The sequence below is a fragment of the Bubalus bubalis genome, chromosome 7 (assembly GCF_019923935.1).
Source record: "Bubalus bubalis isolate 160015118507 breed Murrah chromosome 7, NDDB_SH_1, whole genome shotgun sequence".
NCBI classification, from domain to species: Eukaryota; Metazoa; Chordata; class Mammalia; order Artiodactyla; family Bovidae; genus Bubalus; species Bubalus bubalis.
In genome coordinates this window covers 27,085,838-27,105,012 of record NC_059163.1, presented here as the reverse complement: position 1 = coordinate 27,105,012, position 19,175 = coordinate 27,085,838, and the positions used below count along the sequence as shown (strand labels likewise).

General features: G+C 40.0%; 1 protein-coding gene across 4 annotated transcripts in view; it reads right to left on the bottom strand.

Moving 5' to 3' along the window:
* Positions 1-11,794: 11,794 nt before the first annotated feature.
* Positions 11,795-19,175, bottom strand: part of CDKL2 (cyclin dependent kinase like 2) — a 47,531-nt gene continuing 40,150 nt past the window's right edge. Inside the window, exons 13-15 of one of the 4 annotated variants that reach the window (XM_044945778.2) lie at positions 14,901-14,967; positions 14,066-14,214; positions 11,795-13,880 (exon numbers count right to left, since the gene is read on the bottom strand). In XM_044945778.2, the coding sequence (XP_044801713.2) occupies positions 13,833-13,880; positions 14,066-14,214; positions 14,901-14,967 (264 nt within the window). In that variant the 3' untranslated portion in view covers positions 11,795-13,832. Of the gene's footprint in view, positions 13,881-14,065; positions 14,215-14,900; positions 14,990-19,175 lie in introns of those variants that run through there. The other 3 variants (XM_044945779.2, XM_025289892.3, XM_044945780.2) reach the window with 3 other exon arrangements.

Genomic DNA, 19,175 nt, shown 5'->3' with positions numbered 1-19,175 from the left:
CTGCTTCTGACTCTAAAGAAAACAAGGGTTACAATGCTCAGGTACTTTTTTAAAAATTGAAGTATAGTTGATGTACAATATTATATAAGTTACAGATGTATAATATAGTGATTCACAATTTTAAAGGTTATCAGTTCAGTTCAGTTCAGTTCAGTCTCTCAGTCGTGTCCGACTCTTTGCGACCCCATGAATCACAGCACGCCAGGCCTCCCTGTCCATCACCAACTCCCGGAGTTCACTCAAACTCACATCCATCGAGTCAGTGATGCCATCCAGCCATCTCATTCTCTGTCGTCCCTTCTCCTCCTGCCTCCAATCCCTCCCAGCATCAGAGTCTTTTCCAATGAGTCAACTCTTCACATGAGGTGGCCAAAGTATTGGAGTTTCAGCCTTAGCATCAGTCCTTCCAGATCTCCTTTAGAATGGACTGGTTAGATCTCCTTGCAGTCCAAGGAACTCGCAAGAATCTTCTCCAACACCACAGTTCAAAAGCATCAATTCTTCAGTGCTCAGCCTTCTTCACAGTCCAACTCTCACATCCATACATGACCACTGGAAAAACCATAGCCTTGAATAGATGGACCTTTGTTGGCAAAGTAATGTCTCTGCTTTTGAATATGCTATCTAGGTTGGTCATAACTTTCCTTCCAAGGAGTAAGCGTCTTTTAATTTCATGCCTGCAATCACCATCTGCAATCATTTTGGAGCCCCAAAAAATAAAGTCTGACACTGTTTCCACTGTTTCCCCATCTAATTCCCATGAAGTGATCAGTTATACTCCAAAGTTATAAAATATTGGCTAGGACTTCCTTGGTGGTTCAGTGGTTAAGAATATGCTTGCTGGGACTTCCCTGGTGGTCCAGTGGTTAAGAATCCACCCTGCAATTCAGGGGACACAAGGTCAATCCCTGGTCAGGGAACTAAGATCCCACATGCCATGGAGCAAAGATCCTGCATGATGCAATGAAGATCCTGCGTGCCGCAACTGACGCCCTATGCAGCCATAATTAAAAAAAAAAAAAAAGAATCTACTTGGTGCTGAAGGGCACATGAGTTTGATCCCTGCTCCAGGAAGATTCCACATGCTGCAGAGCAACTAAGCCCATGAGCCACAACTACTGAGTCTGAGCACCCTAGAGCCCATGCTCTGCAACAAGCAAAGCCCCTCTCACCACAGCTAGAGAAAGTGGGCATGCAGTAACAAAGACCCAGAGCAGCCAAAAAATAAATAAATACATTTAAAAAAAAAATTGGTTCTATTCCCCATGTTGTACAATGTATCATTGTAGCTTATTTTATACCTAACAGCTTGTACCTCCTACTCCCTATGCCTATATAACCTTTCCTCCCTTCCCTCTCCCCACTGGTAACCACTAGTTTATTCTCTATATCTGTGAATCTTTTTGTTACAGTCACTGGTTTGTTGTCTTTTTAAAATTCTACATGTTAGTGAAATTCCACATGTTAGTGATATAATATTAGAGAAGGAAATGGCAATCCACTCCAGTATTCTTGCCTGGAGAATCCCAGGGATGGGGGAGCCTGGTGGGCTGCCGTCTATGGGGTCGCACAGAGTCGGACATGACTGAAGCAACTTAGTAGTAGTAGTAGTGATATAACACAATAGTTTTCTTTCTCTGTTTGACTTACTTCACTTCACATAATGCCCTCCAAGTTCAACAATGTTGCTACAAATGGTAAAATATCATTCTTTTTTGAGGGGCTGTATATATATGTACTGGGGGCTTCCCAGGTGGTGCTAGGGGTAAAGAACTCATCTGCCAATGCAGGTAGACTTAAGAGATGCAGGTTCAACCCCTGGGTCGGGAAGATTCCCTGGAGGAGGGCACAGCAATCCACTCCAGTATTCCTGCCTGGAGAATCCATGGACAGAGGAGCCTGGTGGGCTACAGTCCATAGGGTCGCAAGGAGTCAGACATGAGGGAAGCGACCTAGCACGTACATATGTACCATATCTTCTTTATTCCTCATCTGTTGATGGACACTTAGGCTGCTTTCATATTCTGGCAAGTGTAAATAATGCTGCTGTGAACATTAAGGTGCATGTATTTTTTTCATGTGTTTTTGGTTTGCCTTTTCTCCCCAGATACATACCCAAGAGTGGAATTGCCAGCGTATAGTAGTTCTATTTTTAGATTTTTGAGAAACCTCCATACTGTTTTCCATAGCGGCTGCACCAATTTACATTTCCAACAGCAGTTTACAAGGGCTCCCTTTTCTCCACATCCTTACCAGTGCCAGTGCAGACTAATTCTCCAATTTTCATTCATTGTGAGCATCAGCTTACATTTGGCTACTCGTAAATCACACTTGGAAACTGTATTTCCAATCCATTCCAAAGATGTTCAGCATCCTTTTGGGATTAGCATTCTTCGAAGTGGGCTGATCCGCCTTCCTGCCACGCTGCCTTTACCCTTCTGCTCACCTTTCATTGCTGTGAGGCAAACTTACTTTCATGATTTTCCAAATTCTTTTCTTTTACTCAGGCTTCTCAGTGAAATCCACAGCTCCTCCTCCCCACAGGAATGCTCCCACCAGCAGAGCTCTCCTCCAGCCCCTGCTTCTGCCTCGCTGACCTCTGAGTCACCAGCCACTTGCTGACATTAAGGGAGAACCTGACCCAATCAGAGACAAAGTCCACATACCTTGGGTCTCTTCGGCTCCCTCTATGCTTCCTAGAGCTCCTCGTGCTCAGCTGCTAAGTCATGTCCGACTCTTTGCGAGCCCATGGACTGAAGCATACCAGGCTTCCCTGTCCTCCACTGTCTCCTGGAGTTTGCTCCCGTTCATGTCCATTTAGTCAGTGATGCTACCTAATTGTCTCATTCTCTGCTGCCCTCTTCTCTGTTTGCCAAATCAAATAGATTAAGCAATCCTCAACACTGGGCCCTTAAAAATGGGGAAAGAAGACCATTTATGGCATGGACAAAAGGGCAGATAATATCCCTCAGGTGAAATTCATCACAGGTTTTAGCACTTTTCCCCTTAGGACGAAAGTCGCTTACAGTGAACGGGGTTTTACTGCCACCTCCTGGATCATGCTTGGCAGCACTGGGCAGCCATAGGCGGAGCCAAAGGAGTAGGGGTCACCAGAGCGAAGTGGATGTAATGTCAACTACAAAAGCTCCCGAGCTCAGAACTTTCATAACTCTCCTTAAATAACTTCCAGCCATCCAGGCAGCACTGACTTCTTCATTCCTCTACCCTAAAAGGGAAAAATGCCTCTCTCTCATTAACTTATTTTCTACCAACACTCAACAGAAGAAAGGGGATCCGAGATCTGACCACCTTACCTGGGATGACAAGTATAATTAAACATAGGCAGAACACACGATGACATAAATCAAAGCAAGATTCTCTATGACCCACCTCCTAGAGTAACAGCAATAAAAACAAAAGTAAACAAGTGGGACCTGATTAAACTTAAAAGCTTTTGCACTATAAGCAACCATAAGCAAGGAAACTATAAGCAAGGTGACAACCCTCAGAATGAGAGAAAATAAGAGCAAATGAAACAACTGACAAAGGATTAACTTCCAAAATATACAAGCAGCTCATACAACTCAATACCAGAAAAACAAACAACCCAATCAAAAAGCGGGGGAAAGACCTAAACAGACATTTCTCCAAAGAAGATGTACAGATGGCAAATAAACACATGAAAAGATGCTCAACATTGCTCATTATTAGAGAAATGCAAGTCAAAACCACAATGAGATATCACCTCACACTGGTCAGAATCGCCATCATCAAAAAGTCTACAAACAACAAATGCTGGAGAGGGTGTGGAGAGAAGGGAATGCTCTTGCACTGTTGGTGGGAATGTAAATTGATACAACCACTATGGAAGATGGTATGGAGATTCCTTAAAAACTAGGAACAAAAACACCGTATGACCCAGCAATCCCACTTCTAGGCATAGGAGGAAACCTGAAGAAACCAGGGTTGAAAAAGACACATGTGTCCCATTGTTCATTGCAACACTATGTACAATAGCTAGAACATGGAAGCAACCTAGATGCCCACTGACAGATGAATGGATAAAGAAGTTGTGGTACATATACACAATGGAGTATTACTCAGCCATAAAGATAAATGCATTTGAGTCAGTTCTGATGAAGTGGATGAACCTAGAACCTATTATACAAAGTGAAGTGAGTCAGAGAGAGAAAGATACATATCATATTCTAACACACATACAGAATCTAGAAAAATGTTTCTGAAGAATTTATTTACAGGGCAGAAATGGAGAAACAGACATAGAGAATAGACTTAGGAACATGGGAGAGGGGAGGAGAGGGTGAGATGCATGGAAAGAGTAACATGGAAACTTATATTACCATATGTAAAATATATAGCCAACAGGAATTTGCTATATGGCTCAGGAAACTCAAACAGGGGCTCTTTATCAACCTAGAGGGGTGAGATGGGGAGGGAGGTGGGAGGAAGGTTCAAAAGGGAAGGGATATATGTATACCAGTGGCTGATTCATGTTGAGGTTTGACAGAAAACAACAAAATTCTGTAAACCAATTATCCTTCAATAAAAAAAAATTAAAAAAAGAACATTCTCCAGGCTGCATTGCATTTCCCAGTTTAAAATAATTTTTGATCTACAATATACTTTGTACCAAACTATGTTATCTGAATCTGGTGTTTGCCTTTGTTTTCAGGAGGTGGGAAACACACCTACAAAGGAAAATCTCCAATAGTAGAGCTGAAATCTGCTTCAGTTTTTCTTAAGACCTTTAATATCTTTCATTAACTAAAGCATAGTAACCCCAATACTTTGGCCACGTGATGCGAAGAGCTGACTCATTTGAAAAGACCCTGATTCTGGGAAAGATTGAAGGCAGGAGGAGAAGGGGACAACAGAGTATGAGATGGTTGGATGGCATCATCGACTAAATGGTCATGAGTTTGAGTAGACCCTGGGAGCTGGTGATGGACAGGGAGGCCTGGCGTGCTGTGGTCCCTGAGGTCACGAAGAGTCGGACACGACTGAGCGACTGAACTGAACTGAACTTTCACCCAGTTTGGTCCCCATGGTAAATTTTTTTAAGATTTACTCATTTATTTTTATTTTTGTCTGTGCTGGGTATTCGTATAGAGTGAGGGCTTTCTCTAGTTGCAGCGAGTAGGGGCTACTCTTCACCGTGAAGCATGGGCTTCTCATTGCAGTGGCTTGTCTTCTTGCGGAGCACAAGCTCTGGGCACATGGGCTCTAGAGCACAGGCTCAGTAGTTGTGGTGTGCTGGGAGCCGGCATATTGCATATTGAGTGAGGATCTGTAATAGCTTAACTGGAATTCTATCACTGCCTGGAGCCAGCGTGAGGCACTCCGCCCATGACAAAGGTCATGAGGAAGGAGGCTCGGCATACGCAAAGGCGGGATCGAGCCTCAGGAGTCCCCATGGAAATTCTCGAGCATCTACCCCCAAAACCAGAGTCTGCCTACTTTCTGCTTTGTGCTTTCACCTACACCTCTGACTTTACGGGGGGCTGTCTCCCACTACCTCTCTCTGAAAAAAAAGAGTTAGCTTACAGCTCCAGTTAATAATTCCTGGGTGTGACAGTGTTTCAACCTACAAACTCCTTTGGAAATCCTCTAGCCTGCCTGAATGGGTTTTTCCGGCCACATGTGATTGTTCAGAGCCTCCCAACTGTGAGAGGCAGGAGATGTTCTAAACTGCCTAAACACAGATTCCTTTGAGTAGTTAAAAGATTGATTAGAAAATGTATTGGTGAAGGGTTTTTCACTTGTTGGGCCAATGTTTGCTGCTAAGTCTCCATACTCCTTACCTACTGTGTCTTTGGCAGTGTATTGATTGATATAATGGGTGTATAGAAATGTAAAATGCAGCTTTGTCCAGTGCTTTTTGGAAGGCTGGTGCCTGACTTTGGAATAATCACCTTTAGAGAAAAATAAGTTTCTTAAAATGTTAACAGGCCTCCGGGCCAGAAGATGATGTCAATCACCTGAACTTTTGCATATGATAAGTTTGCAGGAAGAAAGCCTGGCTTGCTGCATGACTCTACCCCTTCCCCCATTATCCTCTATGCATACCTTAAGGTATAAAAACTACTTTGGAAAATAAAGTGCGGGCCTTGTTCACTGAAACTTGGTCTCCCCATGTCATTCTTCCCTTTAACTTCCGGCTGAGCGTCCATCTGGAGCGCGGATGTCCTCTGCGACCATTTATTTGCCTGGGCTTCTAAGACCCACTCGAGAAGGTGTCTAAGGTGGGGCACCTTCCGCTATTCGAGAGGGCGCCTGCGGACTCCGTGGTCAGAGCTAACCTGGTGTCACGGGTTATATTGATTTTCCGCGTAAACCAAGCCACTCAGCTTCTTTTCTCCACTGAATTTTCCTACTGAGCTATCCTTATTCTATTACTCTTTGTATCCTTAATTAAAGTGTAATTAAGCAGTTATTCCCTGACCCTCGCCTAGCCGTCTCTCCTTCGAATACCCTGGATCAGCTGGGGCTGGTCCCCGGCAGTGGTGCATGGGCTTAGCTGCTCCAAGGCATGTGGGATCTTCCCAGTTCAGTCCAGTTCAGTCACTCAGTCATGTCCAACTCTTTGCGACCCCATGGACTGCAGCACGCCAGGCCTCCCTGTCCATCACCAATTCCCAGAGCTTACCCAAACTCATGTCCATTGACGTGGTGATGCCATCCAACCATCTCATCTTCTGTCATCCCCTTCTCCTGCCTTCAATCTTTCCCAGCATCCGGGTCTTTTCGAATGAGTCAGTTCTTCGCATGATGTGGCCAAATTATTGGAGTTTCAGCTTCAACATCAGTCCTTCCAATGAGCACTCAGGACTGATCTCCTTTAGGATGGACTGGTTGGATCTCCTTGCAGTCCAAGGGACTCTGAAAAGTCTTCTCCAACACCACAGTTCAAAAGCATCAATTTTTTGGTGCTCAGCTTTCCTTATAATCCAACTCTCACATCCATACATGACCATTGGAAAAACCATAGCTTTGACTAGACGGATCTTTGTGGGCAAAGTAATGTCTCTGCTTTTTAATACACTGTCTAGGTTGGTCATAAATTTCCTTCCAAGGAGTAAGGATCTTTTAGTTTCATGACTGCAGTCACCATCTGCGGTGATTTTGGAGCCCAAGAAAACAAAGTCAGCCACTGTTTCTACTGTTTCCCCATCTATTCGCCATGAAGTGATGCAATTGGATGCCATGATCTTAGTTTTCTGAATGTTGAGCTTTAAGCCAACTTTTTCACTCTCCTCTTTCACTTTCATCAAGAGGCTCTTCAGTTCTTCTTCAGTTTCTGCCATAAGGGTGGTGTCATCTGCATATTTGAGGTTAGTGATATTTCTCCCAGCAATCTTGATTCCAGCTTGTGCTTCATTCAGCCCAGCATTTCTCATGATGTACTTTGAATATAAGTTAAATAAGCAGGGTGACAATATACAGCCTTGACATACTCCTTTCCTGATTTGGAACTGTTGTTCCATGTCCAGTTCCAACTGCTGCTTCCTGACCTGCATACAGGTTTCTCAAGAGGCAGGTCAGGTGGTCTGGTATTCCCATCTCTTTCAGAATTTTCCACAGTTTGTTGTTATCCACACAGTCAAAGGCTTTGGCATAGTCAATAAAGCAGAAATAGATGTTTTTCTGGAACTCTCTTGCTTTTTCAATGATGCAACAGATGTTGGCAATTTGATCTCTGGTTCCTCTGCCTTTTCTAAATCCAGCTTGAACATCTGGAAGTTCACGGTTCATATATTGTTGAAGCCTGGCTTGGAGAATTTTGAGGATTATCTTACTAGAGTGTGAGATGAGTGCAGTTGTGTGGTAGTTTGAGCATTCTGCCTTTCTTTGGGATTGGAATGAAAACTGACCTTTTCTAGTCCTGTGGCCACTGCTGAGTTTTCCAAATTTGCCAGCATATTGAGTGCAGCACTTTCACAGCATCATCTTTTAGGATTTGAAATAGTTCAACAGGAATTCCATCACCTCCACTAGCTTTGTTCATAGTGATGAGTACTAAGGCCCACTTGACTTCACATTCTAGGCACTTGCATCAGCAGGCAGATTCTTAACCACTGGACCAACAGAGAAGCCCCATGGAAATTATTAGTAGTATTTTCTAATATGGTCCAGTTGTAGGGAAGTACGTTCTCATACACTGTTGCTGGGAATGTAAATTGGCATGGCATTTCTGCAGGACAATATGTCAGAATCAGTCAAAATCTAAGAGGAAGCATACCTTTTGCAGTTTCAAAATATCCCTGGTGAGCACTGCAACTGTTTCTCCAGCATCCATTCCTTGTTTGCCTCCCAGCTGGGTGGCAGCCAAGTGGTCATTAACCTAGACCAATCAGTATAATCCCGTTTCCTTTTGCTCTTTCATTAATTCAAAGAAATTTAACAGAGACCCAAGCCAAGCAGTGCACACCATTCCCCTGGCTACAATGTTTGATTCAAGATGAGCAGTATCCAAATCTGATTTAATTAATGTGAAGTTTTGTTTACAGCTGGAGAAACATGCTTCCTCCTCTGTAAATGGATGAGGTTACTTGTAGCTCCAGGAGTCTAAGCTCCAAAAGTTTATATTATCTAAACAAAAAAATATATATTTTTTTTTATTGATTCCAGATCTAAGTAATCATGTTGTTGTTCAGTCACTCAATCATGTCCGATTGTTTACAACTCCATGAACTGCAGCAAGCCAGACTTCCCTGTCCAGTATCTCCCAGAGTTTGCTCAAACTCATGTCCTCTGAGTTGGTGACGCCATCCAAGCATCTCATCCTCTGTTGCCTCCTTCTCCTCCTGCCCTCAATCTTTCCCAGCATCAGGGTCTTTTCCAATGAGTTGGTTCTTCACATCAAGTGGCCAAAGTATTGGAGCTTCAGCTTCAGCATCAGTCCTTCCAATGACTATTCAGGGTTGATTTCCTTAAGGATTGACTGGTTTGAACTCCTTGCAGTCCAAGGGACTCTCAAGAGTCTTCTCAACAAACACCCATGGTTCTATCATTTATTAACTGAGTGACATGATAAATTTCTTAAGCTTTTGAAGCCTATACTTTGCCTGTGAACCATGACTAACATTCCTACCTTCATAGGGCTTCTATTCCTATTGTCAGATAAAAATCACAGAGCTAGATGGTTTGGAACAGAAAGAGGTTATAAAAAAAGATGTGGTTCGCAATCTTTAAAGACACAGACATTTTGGCAGCGGCAGCGACACTGGGTATTGACCTTGCCCATCTGTGTGCTTTCAGAATCTGGCCCTGACTCTCCCGGAGGGTCTAGAAGTAACTCAACAAACAGCTTTTCTATTTGAAAAATATATAGCGGAGGAGACAGACAGGTAGGTATGTGTGTAAGCAAATGGACTGATGATCAAAGGAAGGAGACTAATCGTAGGTTTGACAGGGACAGAGTAAAGGGACAATGTAAGTGATTAGTTAATCCTACTAGGGGAGTGTAAGTAGGAAAAATATGGAAAATCCCTGTAAGTTAATGATAGCTCAAGAAAGCAAGTTTGCCTAACCATAAAACCAAGCAGGCTTTCTTAGCAACAAAACCATGTAACAGAAGCACGAGACATGCCCCAAAGCAATAAAACAAGGGTGGCATGAGGCCCACCACTTGCCCAGTGCACTCAGTAAGTTAATGATCCCTAGGACATGCTCTCTGCACACATAAGAAACAACAATAATTTGTGGACCTAGATGAACCATGTAGGGACAAGAAAATTCCCCTGCTCAACCTGCAGGAGGAACTGATGATGGAAGCACAATGTCTAGTCAAGAGAGACAAGGAAGTTCTTCTCCCCCTCCCCACTTTTCCTTTGACTGTAAAATTGTAGCCAGTAAGTTCTCGGTATGCAGCATTTCTTGCCCACCCACTTATAAGCATCCTATTGTAATAAATCACTTATCTACCACTTTTCTCTCACTGAATTCTTTTTTTGTGCTGAAACATAAAGGACTACAGTACCAGAGCTCGTCAGAACCCCTGAAACAACACCAAACAGTTTGGGGTTCAGGAGAGAAGTAACCAGTGGAGACATTGTTGTGGGACAGAAGGACTGTTTTCAATTCAAGCAGCAGTTGATGGAGGTCGTTTTCCAAATTTAGAGGCACATGTGTGTGTGCTCAGTCACTTCAGTCATGTCCAACTCTTTGCAGCCCTAAGGACTGTAACCCTCCAAGTTCCTTGGTCTGTGGAATTCTCCAGACAAGGATACTGGAGTGGGTTACCATTCCCTCTTCTAGGGGATCTTCTGACCTAGGGATCAAACCTGTGTCTCTTGTGTCTTTTGCATTGACAGGAGGATTCTTTACTACTGAGCCGCTGGGGAAGCTCTAGAAGCATGAAGATAGCTAAATGGAGATAAACTGATACAAAAAAACCTGTTCTCTTGACTGATTGGAGATCCTACCCTAATGTAAGGAGAAGAAAACATGCTGAATTGAAATATTTTGGTTTCACTTTCCTGACTCCTCATTTAATTCATGTTAACCAATAAACACAGTTTCCAAAATTTGGCTAGAGCCTTCCTCATTTCTACAGGAGATGATCCTACATGCCAAAGTAGAACAAGAAGGGATTAAATAAGGCTATGCAATGCAGGGAAATAAAATTTCACTGAAAGCAAAGGAAAACAACATTTTGTTGGTGAGTTTTTGTTTTGTTTTCAGTTTCTCAGTATATAATAACATCACAAATATCCATAATAATAATATCCAAAAATATCTACAAACACAAAGCTCTAAATCACAAGTTACTTACAAGTGATGACAAGTGATTTGTGGTAAGGCACTTCTCAGAAAGACATGTTAAGAAACAGATAAGCTTTATGATAATTATGAGCTTTTCTGGTGGCTCAGTGGTAAAGAATTCGCTTGCTAATGCAGGAGACTTGGGTTCTATCCCTGGGTCAAGAAGATCCCCTGGAGAAGGAAATGGCAACCCACTCCAGTATTCTTGTCTGGGAAGTCCCATGGACAGAGGAGTCTGGAAGGCTACAGCCCACCAGGAGGCAAAAGAGTCAGAGACCACTTAGTGACTAAACAACAACATGGTAATTACACTTTCAAGTTACTTCATGTCTGAAGCTACAAAGAGAGAAAATAAGACCTTTTAAAGCGTAATGTGAAAACATACTTTTTCATTCACATGGAGGAGTGTTAAGGGCCCATTTCTAATGCTAAAACACAACACAAAACAATGGGAAAAAAATCCATTTAGTCCAATTTTCTAGGACCAGCCTTAAAACCTGAAAAGCAGTGGTGCTGAGGTCTCTAATTCCTGCCAATGGTTCGGTTATAGGAAGCAGGGCTTAGAAAACAAGTCAAGTACATTTTCCCACCTAGTGTAACACATAATTCACTATAGATTCAGCCTTGTAGCAAAACTAAAGTGAAGGAACCAATGATGAGAGTCACAAGAGAAAACGCATCTTCTGTGTCCCCATTTCTATAGGATGCTAGCTATTCTAACCAAGCAAGGTATTCTCTCTTACCAAGCAAGGTATTCTCAATCAAGAGAACCAGCTTCTAAGATTGAGTTTGTCACAGTTTTTACCAGGTCATCTTTACAAGATAAGTAAAGGACAAGACAGGGCCAAGCTGCTTGTATCACTGGCTGTACAAGAAAATTAACTTGCTCTCCGTTTCCTAAATTTTGAAAAGAAAATTAATGGATTATTTCAAACTTATTTGTTAAAACTATACAGTGTTGCATGCATTATTCATGGTCGCAAATAAAAATCAAGCAAAAAACCATATATGGAGCTCAGTAAGATATAATATTTATTAATTTTAGAACATACATACACACAGCAAGCCCATTTCCCCCACCAATACATACATATATTTTCTATTAGTAAGTGGCTTAATCATATCCTTGTAGGTGAGAAAAAGTTAAAGTAACCTCAAACTGAAAAGAGGGATTATTTTGGTTCAGTATCTATGGCCCCAATTTGCAAAATCTTCTCTTTCAAGTAGTTCTGCAAGTTCTAACCAGATAAGATCCTCAAGTCTCAACCTGGACTTACAGTAAATCATTTTTAGTTCCTTAACTCTGAAGTTCACAATATGTTTTAATAAACAAAAAAATGCCCAAAAGCAAATATAGAAATGAGAAGGTTATTGATCTTAGATCCTTAGACACTGAGATGATATTTTCACACTGATCTATAAATTAAAATAACATAGAAATAAACTAGAGAAACACTTGGCTTTTTAAGTATCATCTGCTTTCCATGCTGTAGAGTCTCTTGGCAATATTTTTCAAAGTAAAAATAAAATAATATTTTAATGTGAAGCCAATTAGTACTTATACACAAATTTTCTTCAGTGTGTTAGCCATAACAATCTAGTCAAATACTTGGTCAGAGGTTAAAGATAGAACTTCAGAATCAAGACCAAATTTTAGCTGAACTACCGATAGACTCCACATTGGAGCCTCTTATTTTGCCTCCTCTGGAATGTCCTACTCTTTTGAAGCCCAAGTGTCTAAGGTCAGAATTTCAATATTAAGCTCCTTAGAGTAATAGAGAAAAGTGCTAGTTAAATTTGGGAGGCATTCTAGCCAATGCCTTTTGGAAAAAAACAATACGTTGTTAATAGGTTAAGGCAAAAAAAAAGTGTCCACACAAATTCTGGTCCCCTTAAAAACCATTCTCTAAATGCAGAGTATGACTTACAACCCAGAAACCAAAAACCTGCAGTCCAACTGGTTTAACATTACCACCTAAAAGTTTGGACCAGAGCACTAGAAAAGATGTATGCGCTGATGGTAAATGATTTTGCACCTTGATAAAAAGTTTTGGGGAAGGCCTAAGTATTTGAGGAAACAAGGAAAGAGGAACATCTCTAGGTTCTGTCTAATGTCACCTTCAAACTATCAGTGGGACAAGAGTGAAGTCCTCACAGTCGACATTCCCTCCCTAAAGCATTTCCAACTGGGGAGTTTCATAGACACTGGGCCAGAAAAGAGTAATCAGCCTGACTCGACATAACGCAGTTATGGTTACCTCTATTTTTTTTCAAATGAGAAGCACAGTACTCAGCTCCAAGGTAAACTTAATGAAATTTTTCTTCACCACTCATTTCAATCACATTCCTACACACAGGAACATTAGCACTAGAATATTACAAAACAGAGGACTATCCAATGCCAGAATCACACTAAGTTATTAGAAATAATGGTTTCTTTGCAAAATTTGCTTTAGTGTGGTTCTTAGAAGATCAGCAGAGAGGCCAAAATTCCCACAATAACACTGATCAAACATTAACAATAATCACAGAAACCAAAGATACACTTCTATCCATAGAGAGTAGTTACTTTTCTCCTTAAAGCATAGAAACAAGCAAGATTTTTAAATTTGCTTTATAATTAAGTTTGGGTAAAGGAAACAAAATCTTTTTTATCTTTTTTTTTTTTATTTTCTTCAATTGATCCTAGTTTTGATCATCTACCTCCACTGAACTCACTTCCAAATAAATGTACACATTTATACAGATAGCACACAAGATTCAATGCATAAATAACAAAACCTTTTAAATGCTTCTCTTTTTTTTTACTCACTTTAAATACACAATCTACTAATAGTAAATACACATTCATATAACAAGAACCCTATCACTATGCTTTCATTTGATACATCTTGAAATAGCATCAATGGACTTGAAATGTGAGGGGATAACAGTTATTCAATCTTCCTGTGAAACACATGGATGATGTCTTTTCTTCTGCTGTAAGGCTTTTCTCAGAAAATGCAGGCAGTTCAGAAGTCAATGCTCAAAGCCATGAATCTCTGCTCCTAGAATTCTGTTGCACAAGAATGTTCTCTCAGGTACCATAGCAGCATCTAAAAGCAAAGGGGGATATATGCCACCCAATAGTTCATATAAATTCCTGCTAGAAATTGATTTCTACCTCTCTTGCTTTCTTACCCTGTATATATTGATAGTCTTGGTAGGTATTACGTGGTCTAAGAAAATCATGAGTATCAAAAACAAGATTTTAAAGACAGTCTTCAGGATAATTACTCACCAAAACTATCATGTGTAGCACATCCACTTTTATATAAATAATGACTAATTTTGACAAAACAGATCCAAGTTTTAAGAGAGCTTGAAGTTTACACAGTATGTATAATGAATGCATTGTAATAACTTCCACTAGGGCCTTGAAAAGGACCTCTAAAAATGAGAAATTAAAATTTAAAATTTATTCATGTCACAGTAAATTCACATTTGGTGTCACAGACATTCAAAATACTTTGTGGAGGTTGAAAGATTAATTCTAACAACACAGTTATGAGAATGTGGGATTTTATTACCAATACATTTCACAGAGTTAATGAGATACTCAATTTTGAATGATGTGTGTGAGCTCACATAGAAAAGTATCACCCCCAAAAGGTCTGATTTGGAGGGGGAGAAGGTTTTAGCATTAAAAAGTTCTATTTAAAAGGAAAGCAATCACTGGGTTTAGTGCTGATACCTCTTTATTAGGAAAAGGATTATCTAGCAATCATTTGCTCTTTCTTGTTTTACAAGCCCAAAGGGCATATGACTGATAAGAGAGACAAGTCCGTATCCTCCTGGAACACTTGTCACCCTAAATTCACATTACTGTATCCAATAAAATACAGCAGATTAGTTTAAAAGCAAGAGATGTAAACTCTATGAAAAAGGATTTCACCCCAGAGACAAATGCTACTTCTATTTTTTTAAGTGGTACAATTCTTTGTCTATCAGGAGTTCCCACAGAGCCAAACATGGAAGAATATTTTGGCTGGGAATCTGTATCTTTAGCAAGCTATTAACACAAAACATTTCCCATGAAGGGTAACACAGCTCCAAGTGTGAGAAATCAGACCTACCCAGTTCAGAATCGACAGGCCACTCAGTGCTGGTGTTCCACGGGAGGCAAATCAGCCTCTGAATCATCTGACTGGGGAGATTTTGATACCTAGAAGTTAATAATCGAGCATAATAGATTCTCAGTAATTGCCAAAGTCCTACTTCCCCCAAAGGGTTAACTATTCATATGGATAGCTCAAGCTGCTTATACAGAAAAAGATGAAGTAAGGGCTTCATCTTACTCTTTGACCTAGTTGTTGACATATATGCTAAATGATACTTCTGATGTGCCAGGGCAATGTAAACCTGCTGTAACCCATGTTTACTACCTATCAACAAAATAAACAAATCAAAACCGTTTGAAAAAAATACAAAAAAAACAACTGAGGATGAAGGACAAGAGTCAAAACTTGGAGATACAACCCTTCGTGTGGGAGTAAGTTTCCAGTTTTGTTTGTTTTTCACCACTGTGACTTTGCCCAAAGGGCAAGCCCTGCTATCAGAGTAGTGAGGAAGTGCAAGATAGATCAGTAGAAATTACTCAATCTGAAAAACAGAAAAAAAGATTGAAGAAGCTGAAAAGCCTCAGGAACCTGTATAAAAAAAAAAACAACAACAACAACCTACCCAAAGGTCTACCATATAAGTCACTGGAATTTCATAAAGAGAAAAGAAAGATATGGCAGGAAAAAATATTTGAAGAAATAATGACCAAAACTTGCCAAATTTGGTAACAGAGATCAGTTTGCAGATTCAAGAAGCTCAGCAAATTTCAGAAGGATACACTCAAAGAGAACTATGCCCAAACATAAGATATTTAAGCTAATGAACACAAAAGACAAAGATTAGATAGTGAAAGCAGCTAGAGAAAAATGAAACACTTCATATAGAGGAACAATTCAAACACCTGATAATTTTCCACCAGAAACTGTAGTGACTAGAAGACAGAGAAATAATTATCTTTATAGCACTGAGAGAAAAAAATTCTTTTTTAAAAATCTACCAACTCGTGCTCTATATCCAGTGAAAATATATTTCAGGAAAGAAGGCAAAATAATAATGTGATTCCCAAATGAAAGAAAAGTAAGAGTTTGTCATTATCATACCTGCTCAGTAAAAATCATTACAGGAGGTTTTCCAGACAGAAGGAAAATAATATCAGAAATTAAAACTGTAATCTTTATGAAAGAAGGAAGAATAACATTAAAAGTCAGTAGCTAGGTAAACATAGAAAACTACTTTTTTTTGCATAAACTGCTTAAAATACTTATTATTATTATTTATAGATTATTTATAGAACAGTCTTTTGGACTCTGTGGGAGAGGGAGAGGGTGGGATGATTTGGGAGAATGGCATTGAAATATGTATAATATCACATATGAAACGAGTCACCAGTCCAGGTTCGATGCACGATACTGGATGCTTGGGGCTGGTGCAATGGGACGACCCAGAGGGATGGTATGCAGAGGGAGGACAGAGGAGGGTTCAGGATGGGGAACACATGTATACCTGTGGCAGATTTATTTCAATATATGGCAAAACCAATACAATATTGTAAAGTTAAAAAATAAAATTAAATTAAAAAAAAATACTTATGGTTATTTTAGCAAAAAGATAATATAGTGTAGTGAGGCTTTCTATGTATGTGAATAAAATACATAACTCTAACATAAAGTTCAGGTGTGCAGAAGAGAAATAGGTTTTGAAAGATTCTACATTTTATAAGTGATACAATACTTATTCTACATAGACTATGAAAAAATTAGTTGTATACACTGTAATCCTTAGAGAATTCATTAAAAAAAATAATGCAGAGATTATCACCAAAGAGCCAGTACTAAAAATACTTAAATATAAAATAAGACTGGAAAGGGAAAACAGAGGAACAAAAATAACTAATAAAAAAATAGTGCTAGATCCAAACACTTGAATAATCACATTAATGTTAATTGGCCTAAATATTCAGCGGTAGGAAGGATTCTAAAGATATTCCCCTAAGATATCTGTCCCTGGTTAGTCAATCGAACTCACTTAGCTACTTCTGTGAAAGAACTTTGAAATTAATGAACATGAAATTAAAGAACATGAAATTAATTTATCAATTCAGCTGACCCTCAGAGAGATTATCCCGGTGGGCCCAAGGAATCACATGTGCCCTTAAAAGCGGAAGAATGTCAGAGAGGTGAGGCAGATGAGTTAAGAGTGAGTCAAAGGAGTAAGAAAGTTTCAACCACAGTTGCTGGCTTTGAGGGCTGTGGAATTAGGCCATGAGCCATGTGAATGGCCTCTAGAAGCCGAGAACCCCCCAGGTGTCAGTCAGAAAGGAAATGGGACATCAGTCCCACAACCACATGGAACTAGATGCTGCCAACTACTTGAATGAGCCTGGAAACGGATTCCCCCCCTAGAGCCTCCAGAGAGAAACGCAGCCCTGCTGACATCTTAATTTCAGCCTATGAGACTCTTAAGGAGACCAGCAGCCGTACCTTGACTTCTGACCTAAGGAAATTGTGAAGCTGAACAAATGGAGATTATTTTAAATTGGTAGTAACTTGTTAGAAGAAATAGAAAATAAACAGACGTTCCAATTAAAAGAATCAGAATTGACAAAATGGATACAAAGGGAAGATCCTAATTTATCTGCTGTTGGCAAAAGAAACACTTAAAACATAAAAACCAGATAAGCTGAAAGTAAATGAAACTATTGATAGAAAGACACACTATGAAGACAAATAACTGTAAGTACACTGGAGTGAAGGCTTCCCAGGAGGCACTAGTGGTAAAGAACCCACCTGCCAGTGCAGCAGATATGAGATGTGGGTTTGATCCCTGGGTCAGGACAATTCCCTGGAGGAGGGCATAGCAGCCCACTCCAGGATTCTTGCCTGGAGAATTCCATGGACAGAAGAGCCTGGTGGGCTACGGTCCACAGGATTGCAGAGAGTCAGACATGACTGAAGTGACTTAGCACACACGCAGGCTGCAGTGACTATTTTAATCTCAAATAAAATAGACTTTGAGGCACAGAGCACCAAGAGAGATAAAGTGAGAGATTTCAAAATGATAAAAGAGACAATGTATCAGAAAGACAAAACAAGTATAAATGTGTCTGTACCTAATAAAACAGATTTTTTAAAATACATGAAGCAAAAATAAACAGAAAAATAGACAATGCCACAATCATAGTGAAAGATCTATCAAGATCTTTCAGGAACTGATGGAACTAAACAAAAAAATCATCAAGAATATACAACGCTTGAACATTATCAACCTTAATCGAATTTCACATTTATAAAACACTACATCCAACAACTAATTATATACATTATTTTTAAGAGAATAAGGTTTATTCACCAAGACAGACCATGTGCTGGGCCATAAAACACATCTCCATGCATCTAAAAAAATCGAAATCATACAGAGTATATTCTCTGACCACATGAAGTTAAAATTATAAATTAATAATAAAGTATCTAAAGAATAACCAAGTGTCTGTTAAACAACACATTCCTAAAAAATTATTGGGTTAAAGAAAAAATTACAAGGGAAATTTTTTAAATGTTTGACCAGAATGATAATGAAAATATAACATATGGAAATTTGTGGGATGAAGCAAATAGTGCTTAGAGGAAAATATTTGAAGTTATGTCTGTAAATATAAAATGTGTAAGCATTGGGTGGAGTGAGGAGTGGAGACATAGTCCATGGATTAAGCAATATTTCACTTACAAAATCTATCTTACAGATTGTTCCAGAAGGTATATAATAGACTTTTATAAATGTGAAAATGTTATGTAGTTCAGTACATTGATGAATACCAGAAAGTGAGGGTGCAAGGCAGGTCACAGCCTCAGAAGGCAGGCCCTTGGCTTTCAGTCTCCAGTTATGTCTCTTTCCACCCAGATTTTCCACACACAAATTCATGTTAGGTGTTAATCTGTGCTTTTTCAATACACCTACTTTCTCTTTCATTGTATTTTAAATACAAATGGAAACTGAACAAATAACTTGAGAGGAAAAATGCAGAACCAATTTTCAGATATAAAACGATTAGTTCAGAATGAGAAAGAAAAATATTGAAGAAGGGGGAAGGCAGCCAAAGCTTTTCTTCCATTGCATGCAACTAGATTGAGCTGCTGCTGCTGCTGCTGCTGCTAAGTCGCTTCAGTCGTGTCCGACTCTGTGCGACCCCAGAGACGGCAACCCACCAGGCTCCCCCATCCCTGGGATTCTCCAGGCAAGAACACTGGAGTGGGTTGCCATTTCCTTCTCCAACGCATGAAAGTGAAAAGTGA